The sequence below is a fragment of the Apaloderma vittatum genome, unplaced genomic scaffold, assembly GCF_000703405.1.
Source record: "Apaloderma vittatum isolate BGI_N311 unplaced genomic scaffold, ASM70340v1 Scaffold44969, whole genome shotgun sequence".
Lineage (NCBI taxonomy): Eukaryota > Metazoa > Chordata > Aves > Trogoniformes > Trogonidae > Apaloderma > Apaloderma vittatum.
In genome coordinates, this window is record NW_009735494.1 from 25,653 (window position 1) to 43,357 (window position 17,705).

General features: G+C 35.3%; 1 protein-coding gene across 1 annotated transcript in view; it reads right to left on the bottom strand.

Annotated features, from left to right (window-relative positions):
* The window catches only part of LOC104279338 (low-density lipoprotein receptor-related protein 1B-like), a gene marked incomplete at its 5' end in the record, with an annotated part of 40,778 nt that extends 23,661 nt beyond the window's left edge, over nt 1-17,117 (bottom strand). The window contains 11 exons of the mRNA XM_009876585.1: nt 814-936; nt 4,417-4,502; nt 6,195-6,378; nt 7,781-7,968; nt 9,014-9,154; nt 9,942-10,079; nt 11,047-11,175; nt 12,592-12,711; nt 14,362-14,484; nt 16,657-16,806; nt 17,004-17,117. Coding sequence (XP_009874887.1) covers nt 814-936; nt 4,417-4,502; nt 6,195-6,378; nt 7,781-7,968; nt 9,014-9,154; nt 9,942-10,079; nt 11,047-11,175; nt 12,592-12,711; nt 14,362-14,484; nt 16,657-16,806; nt 17,004-17,117 — 1,496 coding nt within the window. The remainder of the gene's footprint in view (nt 1-813; nt 937-4,416; nt 4,503-6,194; nt 6,379-7,780; nt 7,969-9,013; nt 9,155-9,941; nt 10,080-11,046; nt 11,176-12,591; nt 12,712-14,361; nt 14,485-16,656; nt 16,807-17,003) is intronic.
* Between the last annotated feature and the right edge of the window lie 588 nt (nt 17,118-17,705).

Below are 17,705 nucleotides of genomic sequence, written 5' to 3' on the forward strand. Positions count from 1 at the left end.
CAATTATTTCTGTGTGAAGGATGTAAACAAGGTTCACTGATGCCAGACCATTTCAAAACCTAACCCTCAAAAAGCCTAAAGTCATTGTGCTCTGAGGATGTGTCAGTCCAGGTACTCAGCTGCGCAATAATAATAGAAATCTCTTCTCTCTGCATAACTTACTGGTTTACAATGAGGGATATGTTCCTGCTCACATGTTCCATGTTTAAGAAGGTCAGACATAAGAAATGAAGCAAAGAAGAATTCCTTACTGTTTATCACAATTCTGGAAAAATGCTTATGTAAGTCAACAAATGTGCTTAATATTGGATTTGCAAACTTATTCCACTACAGAAGCAAAACAAACAGGCTGCGTAGAAATGGAAGCAAAGTTTTACCTTGGAATTATTCACAGCAAAGACCATGAGATATTGTCATTATCAGTTCAGTGGAGGTAAGACAAAAATAAACCGAAAGCCATGAAAAATTATTCGTGATGAAATAATACATCAGTGGATTTACGCAACTCACACTTAATTACAGCTCTTTTCTTCTTTGGTGTCCTGTAAACCACACTGAACTGTCAATTGGGTCAACTGTCAAGTCGCAAGGAATTTAGCTCATAAATACATTTCTACCCATCCCTATATCTACCTCAAATAAGATACAAATGGAACTAAATTTTACTAGGACTTGTTAGCTCATACTGTGTTTGTACACCTATACCAAAATCTCACAATCTGAGTTAAAGGCATGAAGAAGTATTTCCCAAAATATTAAAAAAAAAATAAATTAAATATTATTAAAAATTTAATATTAGTCATCCTCAATTACCTTGATGTCACTTCCATTTAAACACATTCTGTTTATGCGACTACCATTTGGTCTGCTGGAATCAATCCAATAGATGAACTCTTCTCTATAGTCGAAGTCTATTGCAATCACATTGTTCAGCCCCTAAAAATAAATAAAAAAAAATCCATTTATTCAAATGTTTGAATACAAACTCTTGGATTGCATTGAGAATACAAAATACATTACATGTAATACTCAAAAATGTTTCATTTTGCTGTTTGCCTATTTTTGAAGTACTTCTCACTTTTTGATACATTAACTTGTAAACAATTAGAATAAGATAAAAATTTTAACAGAAATAAATAGGGTCACAGAGAACTATCTCCCTTCAGAAATGCAGATGACACATGAAACTGAATGAAGAGCTTGCGCTTTTCTTTCCTATTATTAAAATTAACTTTATCAGTAAAAATTAACTTTTTGCTCATTTTCTCTGTTAATTACTACCTTTGGCACTACTTTGGCAAACTCGATGACATTCATTTAATAACAATAAAGTCAGAAATAGCATAAAATTTATTATCTCTACTTAGTGAAAATATTATTAATATAAATTCATCAGGAATTCAAAGCTCTAAAGTTCAAAAAAAGAATTCATTTCTGAATAAGGAGGTTTTAAATTCTCAGCAGCTATGCTATAGGTACTGTGTACATGTGTATATATATGTGAGTGTATATAGAGACACACAGGGGTTGTATATACACCAAGTTTGAGAGTTAAGAGATCCCGTAAGCATCTGGAAGTCTCCTATGGCTCCAATTGCTAAGGCAATACATTGTAAAAAAGAGTGGTGATATCTGGGGTACCTCGCACAGGTTGGAAAGAGCAAGCATACAATAATAGTTTCTCATCCCAAGGGGCAGACAAGGAAAAGAGGTGTCACATTCAGATGAAGGCTCATCTCAGAATAGGAAAGCCTTGCCTGTAATCTGCTTAACATTATGATATGTAGTGAAATAACAATTATTCTTAATATGCAAAGATGTTGCGACCAATCCAAGACGGAGCAGCAAAAAGAACAGATGCAGTCTGGACTCCTTTTAAAACCACACGAATCAATGCCCTTATCATTCTACTCTCAGCTAGACCAGTAACCTCCCTCATTAACGTAATTCATAGCTGTAGAGGGTATGCACTGGACTAGCCAACTCCAAATTAAACAGCTAAGAACAATACTACTTAATTGTACAGAAAGCGATACATGGCTTATCTGCCGACGACTACAGTGCAATACTGTTAATCTGTCTTTTGATCTAAATGTAGAGGAAAAGAGTGATTAGGCTGCCACAAACCATCAGTAAAGAAAGCCTGAAACAATCCAGTGCTGGAGGACTGCTCTCTTTTTCAAAATTATCTACAGTTCTACGCACAGAGTGTTTTAGCTAAACCAACTCCAGCGCTGTCGGTCATAACTGCCCTGCAAAGTCCTTCTGTCTTTTTATCCATTAGTATAAAAATATAAATATACAGCTGAACACCCACCCCAAATTCTTAACAAAGGAGACAACAGGTGAATGTATACCAAAGACTATAAGAATTTGTAACATTCTAGAAAGCAAAGTGAGCAATTTGGGAGAAAATTAGCCTTACATTTACAGTGTTGTAGAAGTTTAAGTAGTCAGACTAGAAAAACAATTTACTGCCTGGAAGTTTTCGGCTGTAAATTCTTTACTTGGAGTCACTTCAGTTCAAATATTTATCAGAAAATCAGCTGCATGTAAAATTATTTCCTTACATCTGCAATACAGTTCTTTGTGATCTACACATCATTTTTAAGCCCTCCTAGCATAAATCTTTGCCATTTTTCATGTAATCTGCTTTTAGAAGTAATAGGGAAGCTTTCAAATGGCGTCAGCTGCAATAGTCTCTCATCTTAAACTTGTGGATTTGTTTGTTTCTTGTTACACACAGGACATGATGTCCTAGGCCATAACCTGCATTCCCCAATTAAAAATAATATTGAACTAAAAATCACAAATTATGAGGAGGGAGATTCTATCTACTCTGACTCTAGAAGTCCAAGGGATTTTGATGACTGCGAGTGAAGAAAATGGAAGGCAAAGAACATACATGAGACACGATTTAAACAGTTGTACTATTTATGCATTCTGGGAAAAAAAAAAGGGTAGAAAAAAGCTGGCACATAACTCAGAGAAGACTGAATGAGCTAATGCTTTCAGTTCCCTTACTCTGAGTTTCTATGAACAACTGTTAGGATGGCAAAGCACAGATCAAATACACAGAGAAGGGTGATTTCGCTCCCTTGCCAGAGCAGCTCTGGTATTTGCCTTCATCTGGTAGATGCCTAAAGAAGAGAGACGATCCATCACAACATTCGAAGGACAAAAAAATGTCCTTATGAGGAGACAGCCCACCTGTTCTGCTGGTATAGCTCCCTCTTTTGCTTTCAAATCTAGATGCATTTTGAAATGCAATATTTGTAGGGTCAAAGGCCAGTAGGTTCAACAGCAGAGGTATTTATCAGACTAGTGAATTAATGTGACAGGAACACCCATATTCTCTTCAATGGATGGAGCTACATGGTCTCTAGTGTACTGAAGAGGAGTCCATTAAACTCCCGAGTGATGAAGATCTGAGACAATCTGTCAGCACCAACCATAAAGAAAATCTATCATAGCTCCCCTCTTTTCACAGGCTTCTGTTAATAAGTATACCAGCAAAAGAGGAGAGAGGCAGTGGGATGTAAATGAGAGGTAGTCAGAAGGATTTCAGAACAGACTTTAACATAATGCTTGCTGTGCTTAAATAAAGTCAATGTTTAATGCAAGATGGTTAATTCTGTAATTACCGTTTTGAAGACCTAAGCAAGACCTGACCTCTCTCGTGACATTAAGGTGCACAGCTTACTGACACAAGAAGTCACAAAAAGCCCAACGATATTGACTGGCAATAATTGATTAACTAGTCTTTCTAAAATTGATTAATTAGTACTCAAGGAAATAAATGTTTTTACTAAAACATATTTTGGAATTCTAATCTATGGTAAGTAACTACACTTAGGTGAAGCATAGAAGAGAACAGAAACTGCTAAAACAACAGCTCTGTATTTACTAAATGACTTTCTAATTTGTACTGGTTTTCACAGGTTTTTTTCCTGTTACAATAATTTAGAATAAATATTTAAAAAAATAGATTTAGCCAAAGAAGTTCATGCACTGTAATACTGTAAATCTTGGAATTGTCTGTCTAAATCAAAAACTGATTTGGATTATGACAGTACATAGCCCAAATAACAAATGGCCAAATAGTTTTTGGGTTTTCTTTTGTTTTTAAAACCTGAGATATACACGTTGTGCAAAACATATTGTGATGGAAGAGGATCACAAATAACATTTTTTTTTTTTAGTACATCAGAATGACTGACGAAACAACTGCCTGAGCTTTAATCATGTCAAATTCTGATAAAATAGTCAATTTAAAATACTATAAAAACTCCAGAGATACTGCAGTTGTTCTATGGTGCATACAATGCCAATTGTAGGATGACGTTTCTGTCAGTTGCACACTTTAGAAAAGAATAAAAGTATCGAGTTAAACTTAGAGCATGGCTATGATTATACCTGTTTCAACAAAGTGTAGTTGGATCCATCAGTGCTAATTTTTCTTATTTCATGATGATCAGCCAGAATTAAGAAAGGTTCCTCATCTAAACCCCGGGAGAAAGAATATATTAGACTAGCTTTTACGTTAATTTATGGAAAATCAGGAATACAATGCTGAAATACAGATGGTTTGAAAAATAAATGTTACATGCTCTGATCAATGTTATGGATGAAAGAAATATTTAAAACATTCAAATGTTCCAAGAAAGATCAATGATGCAGTATAAAAATGAACAAAGCAATCAATTAGTATACCTTTTAAAGTAATTTTTTTTTGCCTTTGTAATATGGGAACCATACTGTACTTTATCCTAATTCAACACCAGAGATTAAATTTGAAACAAATTCCATACCACTTGTTTTAATTTCAACATTCACTTTCAAATTATGACTATTTGTTACATTTGCAAACCAAGCATGTTTTGACCATTGCTTTGTGAGATTTTAAGACATTGAACGGTTCGACATAAAGAAACAGGTATTTGGACAAACCTTGATTCTCTGATTCTGATTTTAAGCTAGGTATGGCCTGTTGACTAGTTTTCTAGTTTATCAAAAAACATTCCTTCAGATACTCATTCATGCCATTACTTTGAAGCACCTCTGATACTGACATACGTAACAGTGAAAAAATAACATAAAAAAGGTGCCTTTATTTTCTGGAATGTAATGTCTTGCCTAGACTACTCTGCCCTCATACCAAATTGTACCACTGTACCACCTTGCTTGAATTTTACATTCAGCTCTTAAGACATTCTCCGACAGCTGAAGGATGGGAGGCATCATCCTCTGCACTGACTCTTAGTGGTTTGTGGAGAAGGGCTGTTATGTTCTGCTCTCTTGGAAAGAGTTCAAGGCCATTCGTGCAAGAAATCAGCATTAGGCTAAACCTCCCCATCGTGGCCCCTCCTCGAAGCACGACCGCCCCTGGCACAGTGCAAACAGCTCGGTCGTGATTGCTTTTGAAGTTTGAGATGTTGCAGCTCCAATCAACTGTGCTCTGATGCGTGATCTACAGACTCTAAATGGATGAGTTGGCTTGCTAGGTGTGAAACAAAAAGCAGATACTGTATTTCTGTCCTCCCCTGCGTAATGGGGTTTTTATTTCCTTCCTGTTGACATTTCACTCTGTTGACATTTCACTGATCCAGCCAATCCCACACACTGAAGCACTTAGCATCACCATCAGTGGCATAGACAGGGACATGGGGAAACAATCAACGTTCTTACGTATCTTGAACTTCGCTATGTATTACGTGTAAGGCTGGAGGATTTCATATGCTACAGGAATAATAGATTTTGCAACCTCTATTATTTTTTCTGCTCCTCATTTTCACACCAGCAAGTCTGAAGTACATTCTAATATTTAGGTTGATGAAAAGAACCAGAAATCTTTTAAACACTTATCATAAACATACTATTATCACTTGGAAGTAGCATTAAGTGATGTAATTTAACTTTCTTAATATGTTTTCTAATAAAGTTACTAATTCATACTTTCATAATCCACTCTAATTATTCCCTATAAATTACCTGAGCAAATTACATATTAAAAATAGAACTTCTTATTACATTCAGACATTGAATCACATTCCTATTGCTTACACAAGAAGTAGTGTGCTTTGGAGTAACTCTGTCTTGTATAAAAGAGTTACGTAGACCATAGGGCTATGGTATTTCACAAATTATTTTGCATACAGCTGTGGATTGAAGAAAAAAAAAGAAAAAAAAAATACCTGAAAGGGATTTGCAGCTATTTGGGTTATCAGGTTGTATTTCATACCCATCTGCACACAAGCATTTGTAGGTTCCATACGTATTGATGCATTGCTGGCTACAGGGAAATCCAGATGAACATTCATCAATATCTATACAGGTTTTGCCATCATCCTTCAGCAAGAATCCAGGCCAACATTTGCACTGGGAAAGAAAAACAAATACATTAGTTTTGAATTACGCACTGGATTCTGTTTATCTTTGGTAACACATTCTTTTTGAATGTGTTAGTATCATAAACATTTTCCTGTAGTCTCAGTTTTTCAAGTAAGCTTAATTATGTTGCTGTTTATGTCACTTACAGGCAGACATACCTACATTTCTTTTCAACTATTGTTGGTGTGATCCTAAGTAACATTCCCTCCCAAATAACCCTGTAGAATGAGTCATTATTCTTGCTTCCTTAACTGAAGTAAAATACATCGTTTCAGAAATATGGAGAGGATTCTTCTATGAAAATAACGATGGATGGAGCTGGAGTTCCTCATTTTCAAGTACGCACGTGCTTTTTGGCAAAGATATACAGTTTTTACTACTTATTCTTGAAGCACTGATAACATCTAGCATTACCAATACAGAAAGGTGAACGAGAACTCTTCAAGCTGTTTTTTACTGGGGCCTGACGATCACTGTGGCAAGCTAATCACACGCAATATGAATGATGCAAAATACAACTGGGTAGAGAGGTATTGAAACGGGCATCATTTCATCAGTGGAAAATTTTGTGTCGCATTCCCTCTTGTATTTTTTGTACTTCTCTTTGCAGACACCCATGACATGATCCTCCACAACGAGGGTTTTGCTGTAGCCAGTGTAGTCGCCAGCTCTCTAGTCTATGGCCTCTAGGACACGGTTTTAGAGGTCTGAATGTGTTTACAGTTAAGTCATGTTGGACAGATTTTATTTAGTGGGCCAATATTCTATTTAAAAATTAAACATTCAGGGTGTCATTAAGGTTACTTCAGAGTTGAAACCCCGAAAAAACCCCGAACTTCTCTTCTGTTCTCAGCTTCTACTTACAGGTTAGTGCAGTCAGCGGATAGGATTTACATAATATCCAATATTCCTCTCTACATCTCACAGCCAAAGAGCAGATTCAGGTGATTCAGAAAACTCATGCAAACGACTAACAGTTTTATTCTGCAACTAAGGTAATGATAATCTATTTAAAGAGTCCTCTCAATCTCTTTGACTTAAAGAAAAAAAAAAAAGGGTGAAAACTGCTATTCCTGCTATTCACTCATTCCTATGTGTTATTCTTTTGCACAACTGATTTTTAGTGGTCTGTACACATCGATGTGATTTGCTGTACTTAAAGCATTGTATGTTCTTTTCTATACATTTAAGGTATGTATTGTACCTCTTTGTTATAAAATTGGCAATTGTTTGCTTACTGGAAATAAAAAATTTAATGCTCTTACTACAGTATGTAAGCTACTAAGGGAAGGAAAAGACACTGAAGATTTATTATAAACATCAGGTTGTTAGGAAACAGTTAAGAATTAAGAATTTGTGTTATATGACATCACATTTTCTAATTATTCACCTTGTATCCAACAGGAAGATCCTGACAATCTTGAGAACAGCCGCTAACTTTCTTACTGAGGCATTCATTAATGTAGCAGCTTTTCTCATCAGATCCATCACTACAATCTTCTTTGCTATCACAAACATCACTTTGAGGAATACACTTGCCACTTTTGCACATAAAAAAAGAGTTGTTACATGACTGCTCTGGAAAACAAAAACAGAGAACATAACTTAGTGTGGTCTCTTTGCATTTGGAATGAATTTTCTTATAGATCAGCAGTAATGTGTGCATGTGAGATGAAACAATTGTATAAAAATTGAATATTCATTTCTTATTGATAACTCCACCTACTTTTCAGTGTCTTTAAAGGTTATTCCTCTCCAAGAAAACATATGAAGACTTAAACTTACTACTGCCTTCTACACATTTGCTTTCATATAATCGAGAATCTGCATTATTTCTGGATAAAATACAGTATTACAGTTTAGAAAATGTAAAAAGCATAGCTCCGCTCCCCTGTGGATGCTGAGGTGTTTAGTAACATGACTGAATTCTGACACATTCCTTACCTGAGGACATGCATGAACATTTTTTCCATGTTTGGCAAAATCTGAATACACCACTTAAGCTACCTGCAGGTTCCTCAAATCAGAATTAGAACACTTAAATATAAGGTAGGCTTGTTACCTTACACCTCAAAGCAAACGAGTGATATCCAGCAAAATCGGGACAAAGGACTAGGCTACTGTGCAATAAACTCATAGAATATCCTGTGCAGGTCAAGATTCATTTAACTCTCAAACCCCAGTCAGACCTCAGCAATTTTATTCATGTCAGTAGAGAACATCACTAAAACCAACCACACTTGGTAAGTATTTTACTAATAAAAAGAAATCAGTACTTATTATTTAGAGGCAGAACAATATAACATCCTCTTTATGATCTACTGCTGTGATTACTGTATTAAACATAGTAAACATTTTCAGAAACTTTGGCAATTCATTTTAGTGCTAGCTGAATTAAAGAACTAAGGAACTAGCAGCCACCTTATGGCAAAGGAGTTGGTGGCTTGAATTTTGTGAATGGAAGTTTTGGATGCTTGAGAATACAATCTTGGCAAGACCAAAGGAAAAGCACCATGAAAGCACTGGAGATTTAAGCTACCTACTTCCCTACCTACAATTCTAAACCATTGCTTTCCGAAACAAAAAGGTCACATGTTATTAAAAAAAAAAACTACATACAAACCTGAACTTTTGCATTTTATGTTTATCGGTGCTTCGTCAGAATGGTCTGGGCAGTCAAAATCACCGTCACATTGCCACTGCGAATTTAAAAGGCATCTTCCATCAGCACAAGTGAACTCTCCAGGACGACAGTGACGATACCCTAGAAACACAGCAATCAATTGCTTCATGCTTCACTTCATACTTTTGGTATAAAATTTTGCGTATACAACGCAATGTAAGTAAAAGTATCTTTTCTTCCATAAAGAGATCCCACGCATTGTACACTCATACGTGCCTACCCGCAGAGAAATCAAATTTTCTGATGCAGCACAGTATGGTCATGAAACATTTCCCACATATGTAAAACAAATTTATGCAGCTCTCAATCATAAACACATTTTTTTTAGGTGTAATCAAACTCTTTGTTATTATTATGAAGTAGCTTTCTAACAGATGTTTTGGAAATCACTATACCCCCAAAATGTTTTTTGTGATATTTTGTTCTCATGCTCTCCCCAGCTTGAATTATTGCCGTTTTTTTGTTTACAAGTAATTATTATAAAGATTTCATTAAAAATACAGGATTATACAATAGAATTAAAACTTGTATCAAAGAAATTTTCATGGCAGAGATGTTCCATCAATTGACAGAAAAAATGTGTATACAGAAAAAGACAAAAAAGATACGATACACAAAACGAACAAGAAATTATAGACTGTACATTTTGAAATTCTGTTAAATGTTATCAGTAATCCTTTAAGTCACAAGTACAGTAAATGACTTGTCCCTGTAGCTCCAGCATCAGGTAAATAAAAATTGTATTCATTAATGCACAAAGTTAATACCAAAACAATTCTAAAAAGAGCTTTTTCAATAGTGACCTAGAGTAATAGACCTTGCAGAAGGCCTTACAGTTAACAGTTTGGAATTTTTCTGTTTACTCTACTTTTGTTATACTTGCCACATTCCAGAGATTCATCTGATCCATCTCCACAGTCATCATCATGGTCACATACAAACTGTTTGGGAATGCAGACTTTGTTATGGCACATGAAAGCATTCTCGTCACAAGTGTTATTAGGAGCTAAGGAAAATACAGTACATAAAAATAAATGAAATTGAGAACAGTAAGATACAGAGCCATTTTCTTACAGAAAGATGAAATACAAAGCAGTTAGTCTAAGTGAATTCAATGGAAATAACCATAAATTTTGATTCATACAAAGAGCATCACACAATTCAATAGCAGAAGGAGCTACTTGTCACCACAAATATAGCTAAAGAAATAAGGATAGCCTAAATCTCACGTGATGCAAGACAGAAAGGCTTCAGAACTTGATGCACTCTACAGCTAACCTAAGGTCTGTCTCTGAGGAGAAGAAAATTTGGGAAGTACAGATGTCCTTCCTACATTACTCTGCACCTGAACAAAAGCCCTTTAAAATCCATAAATGCTCAAAATATGACTCAGCCTAGAAATGGTGACAGCACTCAGTGGAGAGACCGTTTTTAAAATGTTATTAACTTATACCATTTTTATATACATTAATAAAACAAAATCCCTAATGAAATTACTACTGAACTCCTGACACTTTTAATAGAAAGGTATCTCAGAAGACTGGAAGCAATAGCTGATAGGCCAAAAGATGTAAAGATCTAAACAACTAGCCAGAATAATTTAGAGACAGAGCTGTATCTCCCTTTTGGATGCACAACCTCCCTGACACACGCCAGCATTTTCTTCAGGAAAAGCAATAAAATTGCACTGTCAATAATGCACTAATTTTCATTAGTAAACATGCTGTACAATGTCTATGACGTGCCACACATATTGATCTTCAGCCAGCGTGCTTCAGCATGTATTAAAAAACCTGAAGAAGTCAGGTTGATTAAATCACTGAAATATCCTGGCATGTACGTTCACATCAATCTTTGCTAATAATCTTGATAGTATAACGGTACGACGCTACAGACGCAGGCAGCACCTGGCTATTGCAAAGGTAAAAGTACCAGGAGAATAAATTTGATGTGTTTTTAACAAACAAACATACCACAGCCTGCTGTTGACAGTTCATCGCTTCCGTTAGGACAGTCTCTTTCACCGTCACAAAGCCAGTGCCGGGGGACACAGGCGCGGGAGCCCAAGCAACTGAACGTATCTGCTGCACAGGTCACTGAACCTGAAGAAAACATTACGTGAGAGTGCTGAACACATTCTATCTGGTTTGAAAATAAACCTGAAAGAAGATTCTGTTCTGCACATCCTGGTAAACCTGCTGGCTGAGACTGTATTTTACAGTATAGTTTCGACAATCTGCTATTTCATAGAATTTCCCACACCCCCTCACGAGGAACCTGTGTTCAGTCAAACCAAAAGTTTTTTGAAGTAGATGCAGTAAGAGGACTGAAGTAATTTCATAGAATGGCCTAGGCTGGAAGGGACCTTAGAGATCATTTTAATCCAATCTCCCTGTCATGGGCAGGGACGCCTCTCAACTACATCACCGTGACGTGTAGAATACTATGCACAGAGCAGACAGAGATCCAAATGTATTTGTTCTGTTCTTCATGTTTGTTACAGTCGCTTAATTTTCTGCAGTGAAGAAACATGCTGTAGATGGATGGATGGATGTCAGCTTGAAGTAAATGTAGTAACTCATTCATATTTTGCCGTACTGTAACAATATAATTTCCACCATTGCCCTTTTAATTTGTTGGCATTTCTACATCTGTGTTTCATCATCAAACTACTTTAACAAACCACAATTCTGAACATAAACTGAGGAATTTTCTTCTCTGTCTCATTCACGCTTCCAGTGAAGTTATCAACAGTATTTTTACTGTGGTATTCCATATGAAATATGAAATAAAGCCCATTCAACAAAGAGTATTTTAAGTAAGAGGATTTTTGAAAAGGAACAAATATTTAATAAGAGTTAAAGGCTGAAATCTTAAAAAAAGAAATCCTAAAATACAGCATAAATAAAGATGGAACTAAAGTTTCAAATGCCATGAGGTTGCGATAGGACGACTTCATACAATGTGATTTTCTCTCAAAAAACATCCACTAATGTATTTCCAATCAACAGAACGCCAGAATGAAAGTAAATTTTTCAATTCCCTACGCAATTTGAAGCGCTTTAGAATCTGAGAGAAATATTATGCAACAACGCTTTTGACTTTATATATGTAAAGAATTTAAGGGAACAGGAGAAAGAGCTGGAGAATGCTTTAGAGTCTCCCCAACCTCAGAGTCTTTAAGCACGTACCACTGAAACGTAAAACCTGAAGAGCGATAGAGGGGTTTTACATCAAGGATGGGAACTGGAGGAAAGTTTGGTTCCCCTTTTGCCTATGTTGGCATGCCATTCACACCTTCACTGACAGACTATGCACAAATCATAAAGTCCCCATAAAATGGTATCTAGTTGCTGGCTGGAAGGGGCTGGGGAGGATATCCTCTAATGCCCCATCCTTAAAGCACATGCTCTTTGGAGGTGCTGTACTTGTACCCCTTCCACCACCTTCTTGGATCACTCGTTCTCTTTCAGCATGATTGACCCGACATGAGACAGAACTGAAATTATTCTACTTACCACAAATAGCATCACTCTCATCTAAACCATCTCCACAGTCATCCTCACCATCACAAGTCCATTGCTTAGAGATACACTTGTTTGCAGAGCAAGCGAACTGATTCCATGAACAAGATGAATCTAGGAATGACACCGGCCACTGCATTTGTTAGGTTCACGACAGCACTGGGTCAAACAGTATAATCCTAATCTTGGTGTTCAGGATGTTACCAATTGCATTCACAAACACATTCATCATAATAAATAAATAAAACCATTCAAACCACATTCTAACATTTTTCAACATTGTGGTAATGGGATAAGGACAAACATATTAAAAACATAAGTCAGGTTTTTATATCTCACATAGATATTATAATGATAGTGAACTGCTGTATTTTAGCAGTAGGGCAGAGATGGCACAGTTGAAATTTTCCAACACAGTCTTTGTCTTGGTATTGCAGTATTTAACTCCATCTTTAAAAAAATTTCGTGTTCTTTTCTCTGACAAGAAGAAAAGCTGTATGTTTGCATTCCATTGTCCTTTTTAAACTTTTGTATACATTAAAAATAATCACATGCTCATCACATCTTCAAAATCTGTGTGCACAACCATTCTAAAGAAATGCTATTATTATGACCCTTTCTGAAAATGTCAAATCATACACTTTTCCCAGACCTCTTTCTTTATGAATAATCTTTTTTTTACTGATGACACAAATAATTCTAGGTAATGCAATGTGAACCTGAGAGCAGATTATTGTAACAAGTACTTCAAAATGGGTAAGACCAATACGTAAGGAAAAAAGAATTGACTAAACTCCCTCCTCATTCTCCCTCAAAAATCACCTGCTGGGTTTTACAATATTGCACTTAAGTATGTATGAGTAATAAAACCTGGAAATGCAAACATCAAGTTACGTTTGATGAATGTGGTCAACACAAAACCTTCTGATTTTCATAATGCACAGCAGTTCCTAATTTGGAAATTGTAAGATGCGTATACACAATAAAAACTGCAAACCGAACACAGAAACATGTTAACGGAAGCTGGGTCATAAGAGAGTAAAGTATAACTTTCGGTTATGTTAAGTGGTACAGCAAGAAAAAAAAAAAAGAAAAAAAGGAATATAAAAAATTCGATTTTTGTTTAAATAGGGAATGAAAAACCATTGAGATTGCTTTTTTGGCTGTTCTGCTACAATTTAGTTATATAAATAATTTTTCCAGTTAATCCACATAAAATTAAAAGGCCAGGTCTCACTATGAGCAAAATCAACCTGCTCGTTGATTGAGTTTATGAATCTTAAAAGATCTGTGACAGAATGGACCCTTAACTTGGTTCACAGTTTATGCTGTATTCTGTTCACATCACCTTTGCTATTACTTTAAGTAATTAATTTCTGTAACCTCTGATGCAAAGAAATGTCTATTTTTTAGTCAAAAATATATATTTTGTTACTTCCTGTTGAGGTCAAGATACTGATAAAAGCTGATTTTATATATATAAAACTGTACTAATGAGGAACTATGAAATTGTTCAATTATAGAGCATTAAAGAAGTCTGTATACAAACACATCATTAGGAGAAAAAACTTTTTATAGGGTTTTCATTCTGGCACAAGACAGGATTTAAGATATTGGCAGCATGAAGTACTAAGCAGCTGAATCTGAGAATAGAGACCTTTTTACACAGCTCTAGATTCAGTCTCTAAGATAAAAATACACACATCTTCCTGTTTTCCAAGTGCATTAGTGATTACAGAAATGAAAATAAGACAAAATGCTCACCACAGTGCAATTCATCTATTCCATCCTCACAGTCTTTCTGCCCATCACAAAGCCAGGTGGTCAGAATACATCTTCCACTAGGACAACCAAAATAATTTTCTTCACATGTGGGTTTGTTTTGAACTGTGATAAAATAAAGAATGTAATGTAAAATGGTCTCTACTAGTATGATTAGAAGCCTAACACATTTCTACTATATTTCTGAATACTAGTGGTCAAAAGAATTTATATGTAAAAATGCAAAAAAACCCCAAACTATTATTTAATTGTTTTCGAACAAATTATAGAATAGTGACAGCTATGTAGTTTAGGGAGCTGAAATTATTTAGAGAAGAGTGAGAGCACAGTGTCTAACTAAATTCAAAGGACTTACAGAAGGAAAGTTGTTCAATTTACAGGTTTTGAGGTCAGACAAATCAACATTGCTTGTCTTTTTACACCACCTGAAGGAATTGCCCTTATAATCTATCTGTCATCATCCACAAGATAATCTAACTGTGGCAGTATTTTTGTCACACTCATTGGGATGCATGCACTGACTAACTGGAGCTACACCACTGGTACTGGAGCCACAGATTTAGTCATAAATTAACAATTTCTTCCTCCTCGCCTTCTTTCGTTTGTATAGTGTGAGTCTTTTAAGATTTTACTTTTCTGGATGCTTTCAAAACAGATGGGAGGAAAGAAAACATACCATGTACTTAATTTCATGACATAACCACAAATATTAGCCTTATGAGTGGCACATACTTTCAAAATTTCAAGCAAGGTCTTTGCCTGGGAAAAGCGAAGAGAAGGACATGAGCTACAAGTATTGGAGATCACTGGAGCTCTCAGTCAAGGTTTCTTTTACTCCCTTAAGGTATTGGGGCTATCAACACTAGTTTTGCTTTTTTTCCCCTCCTTTCTCTCCCTCTCTCGCTCTCAAAAACAAAGTTAAAGTTACATTTATGGCTTCTAGGGCTGTATGAATAGAAAACAGAATAAAGAAAGAAGTGGGATGACTGGGATGACTCGATAGATGTTGAAGATTGTCTAAGTATAGCCACCTCTGAATAAATATATTGCTTTAACTCTCTCAAAGGACAATGACACTAAAAAAAGACTGTTAATGGCAATGATCATATTCATAACAGAAACAACACTCCAAAATTTCACATTCCAAGGTTGGTCAGTTTTGAATGAAATGGCAAAGGAAATCACATGCAGGTTGAATGGGAATGGCTTTGATTCCAAGTAAAGGGAGGAATGATCCAAGCAATTAGTCACACATTAAAATGATGGAACTTTTTGGCACACATTTGAAAGACAGAATAAAGTAATGCAAATTAGCAGACGATGGAATAAAATGCAACATTAGTTTACTGAAGCAATAGCACACTGCCCTCAAAACCTTCTTCGGTGTGGAAAACAAAATATTATAGACAAAGGAAATACAGTAAATCTAAGCTATTCTGAGCTTAATGAAGCACTGCATTCAGCAAATTCTGAAGAATTAATAGTCAATTTTGAGAATAGAAATACCAGAATGGAAACTATAATGTGCATCTGGCTTGTACAAAGGATGAAATTTCTTAATGTCAGGTTCATTGACATTAGTACTGAAAGTCTAGGTTTCTTTCTGGATCCTGGTAATATTTTCATCAATAAAGTTGGCACAAAATATATGAGAATTCTAATAAAAGTCTCTGGTGACACAGTTGGATTATCACACAGAAAAAGAGAGTACTAAATGGAAATAATCAGATTATGTGAATGACTAGGCAAAAACTGGATAGTATTTAACTACATAAAATTAAAAGTTTTATTTTTACAAATTAATAACACCTATTAATTAGTAGATATTTAATTTTACTAAATGATTCTTAGAAGAGAGAGGTACTGGTCACTGCAGGTGTATTACAATCTAACATGTGTCAATTGTGAAAACAAACAAGGTATTTGCACTGATAATACAAAAAAAAAGTATTTGCACTGATAAAAGTTTTCATCTTCTATACTAATGACTAGTGTTTTACTTAAATAAAAGTCATGAATGACAGACCTAACCTGGACGAAACAGAAAGCTAAACATTACAGTTTTCTTTAGAAAAATGCAGCGGTAATTAGTAAAATTTGTATAATATGATGAAACACAAATTAAAGACTGGTAAAAAAAAATACAGTCAACGCTATATAAATCTCTGTCTTAAATAAAAAAGTATTGTCTGAATAAACATTTTGCAACACAATTAGAAAAAAAACGTAGTTATTTAAAAAAAAAAAAAATTTTCTTATTTTCTTTTTCACAGTTACCTGGGCATCTCAGTTCATCTGTATAATCTCCGCAGTCATTAGAGCCATCACACATCCATTCTGGCAGTATGCAGAGAGAAGTTGAATTACAGCTAATAAATCCTGACGATTTTATTCCAAGTTTATAGAAGTAAGCACAGTTTGTATTATCTGGAAAGAGAGTGTAAATTACTATATCACACCTAATAGAGATTGAGAGCTTAATAGTTTGGATTTCAGGTTTAGCCGGAGTTTGCGCAGAGCATGCAGCTGCTGGTATCCAACTAGTCATGATTATGAATTAACCGGTACATAACAAGGAATAATCATGGAACAGATGCTACAATGAAGCACAAACACAAACTTACTACAGTTCTTTTCATCCGAAGCATCTGCACAATCAATGATCTGGTTGCACTGGGCTGATTTTCCAATGCAAAGCCCATCTGCGCAACGGAATTCTGTTGAAGCGCATGTTGAATCTATAACATATGGTTATAAAAGATGGAAAATTGTGTACTAAACAGGCTTTTCAGATGCATATTACACGTATTATGTTCAAAACTTTTACATTTTAGAACGAGGCATAGAGAACACACGGTACCTTCCATTGCTGAAAATTCAGTAGAAATGTAATGTCTAATAACCTTGAAAGTGTAGTTTCTGATTTTTAAATTTATTTTTTAAGCTTAAATGTGTCTCTGGATAATTCAATTCGATATAATCACCATGTGAGAAAGGAAAAAGCACTTTCAGGGCTGTTTATGAATCTTTTGGATTTCTTTCATGTAACACCACATTGGGGTTTCTGCCCATGTTCTTTTCTCTCTACTCATATTCAGTGTTTTCAAAAACCACATTGTTTTCAAAAAAATGCTAGTCACCACAGCTATACGGATTTTTGCTATATATTGTAGAATAATTTCCCCTCCAGTCTTTCTGAATTGTAACTAAGGATTTGGTTTGCCTGATAGCGAGTCTTTACTCATTGGTTGATACACAGATATAAATATTCATGTTTTAAGACATAAAAAGAAAGGCAATTCTAATACGAAAAGGAGAACAATTCT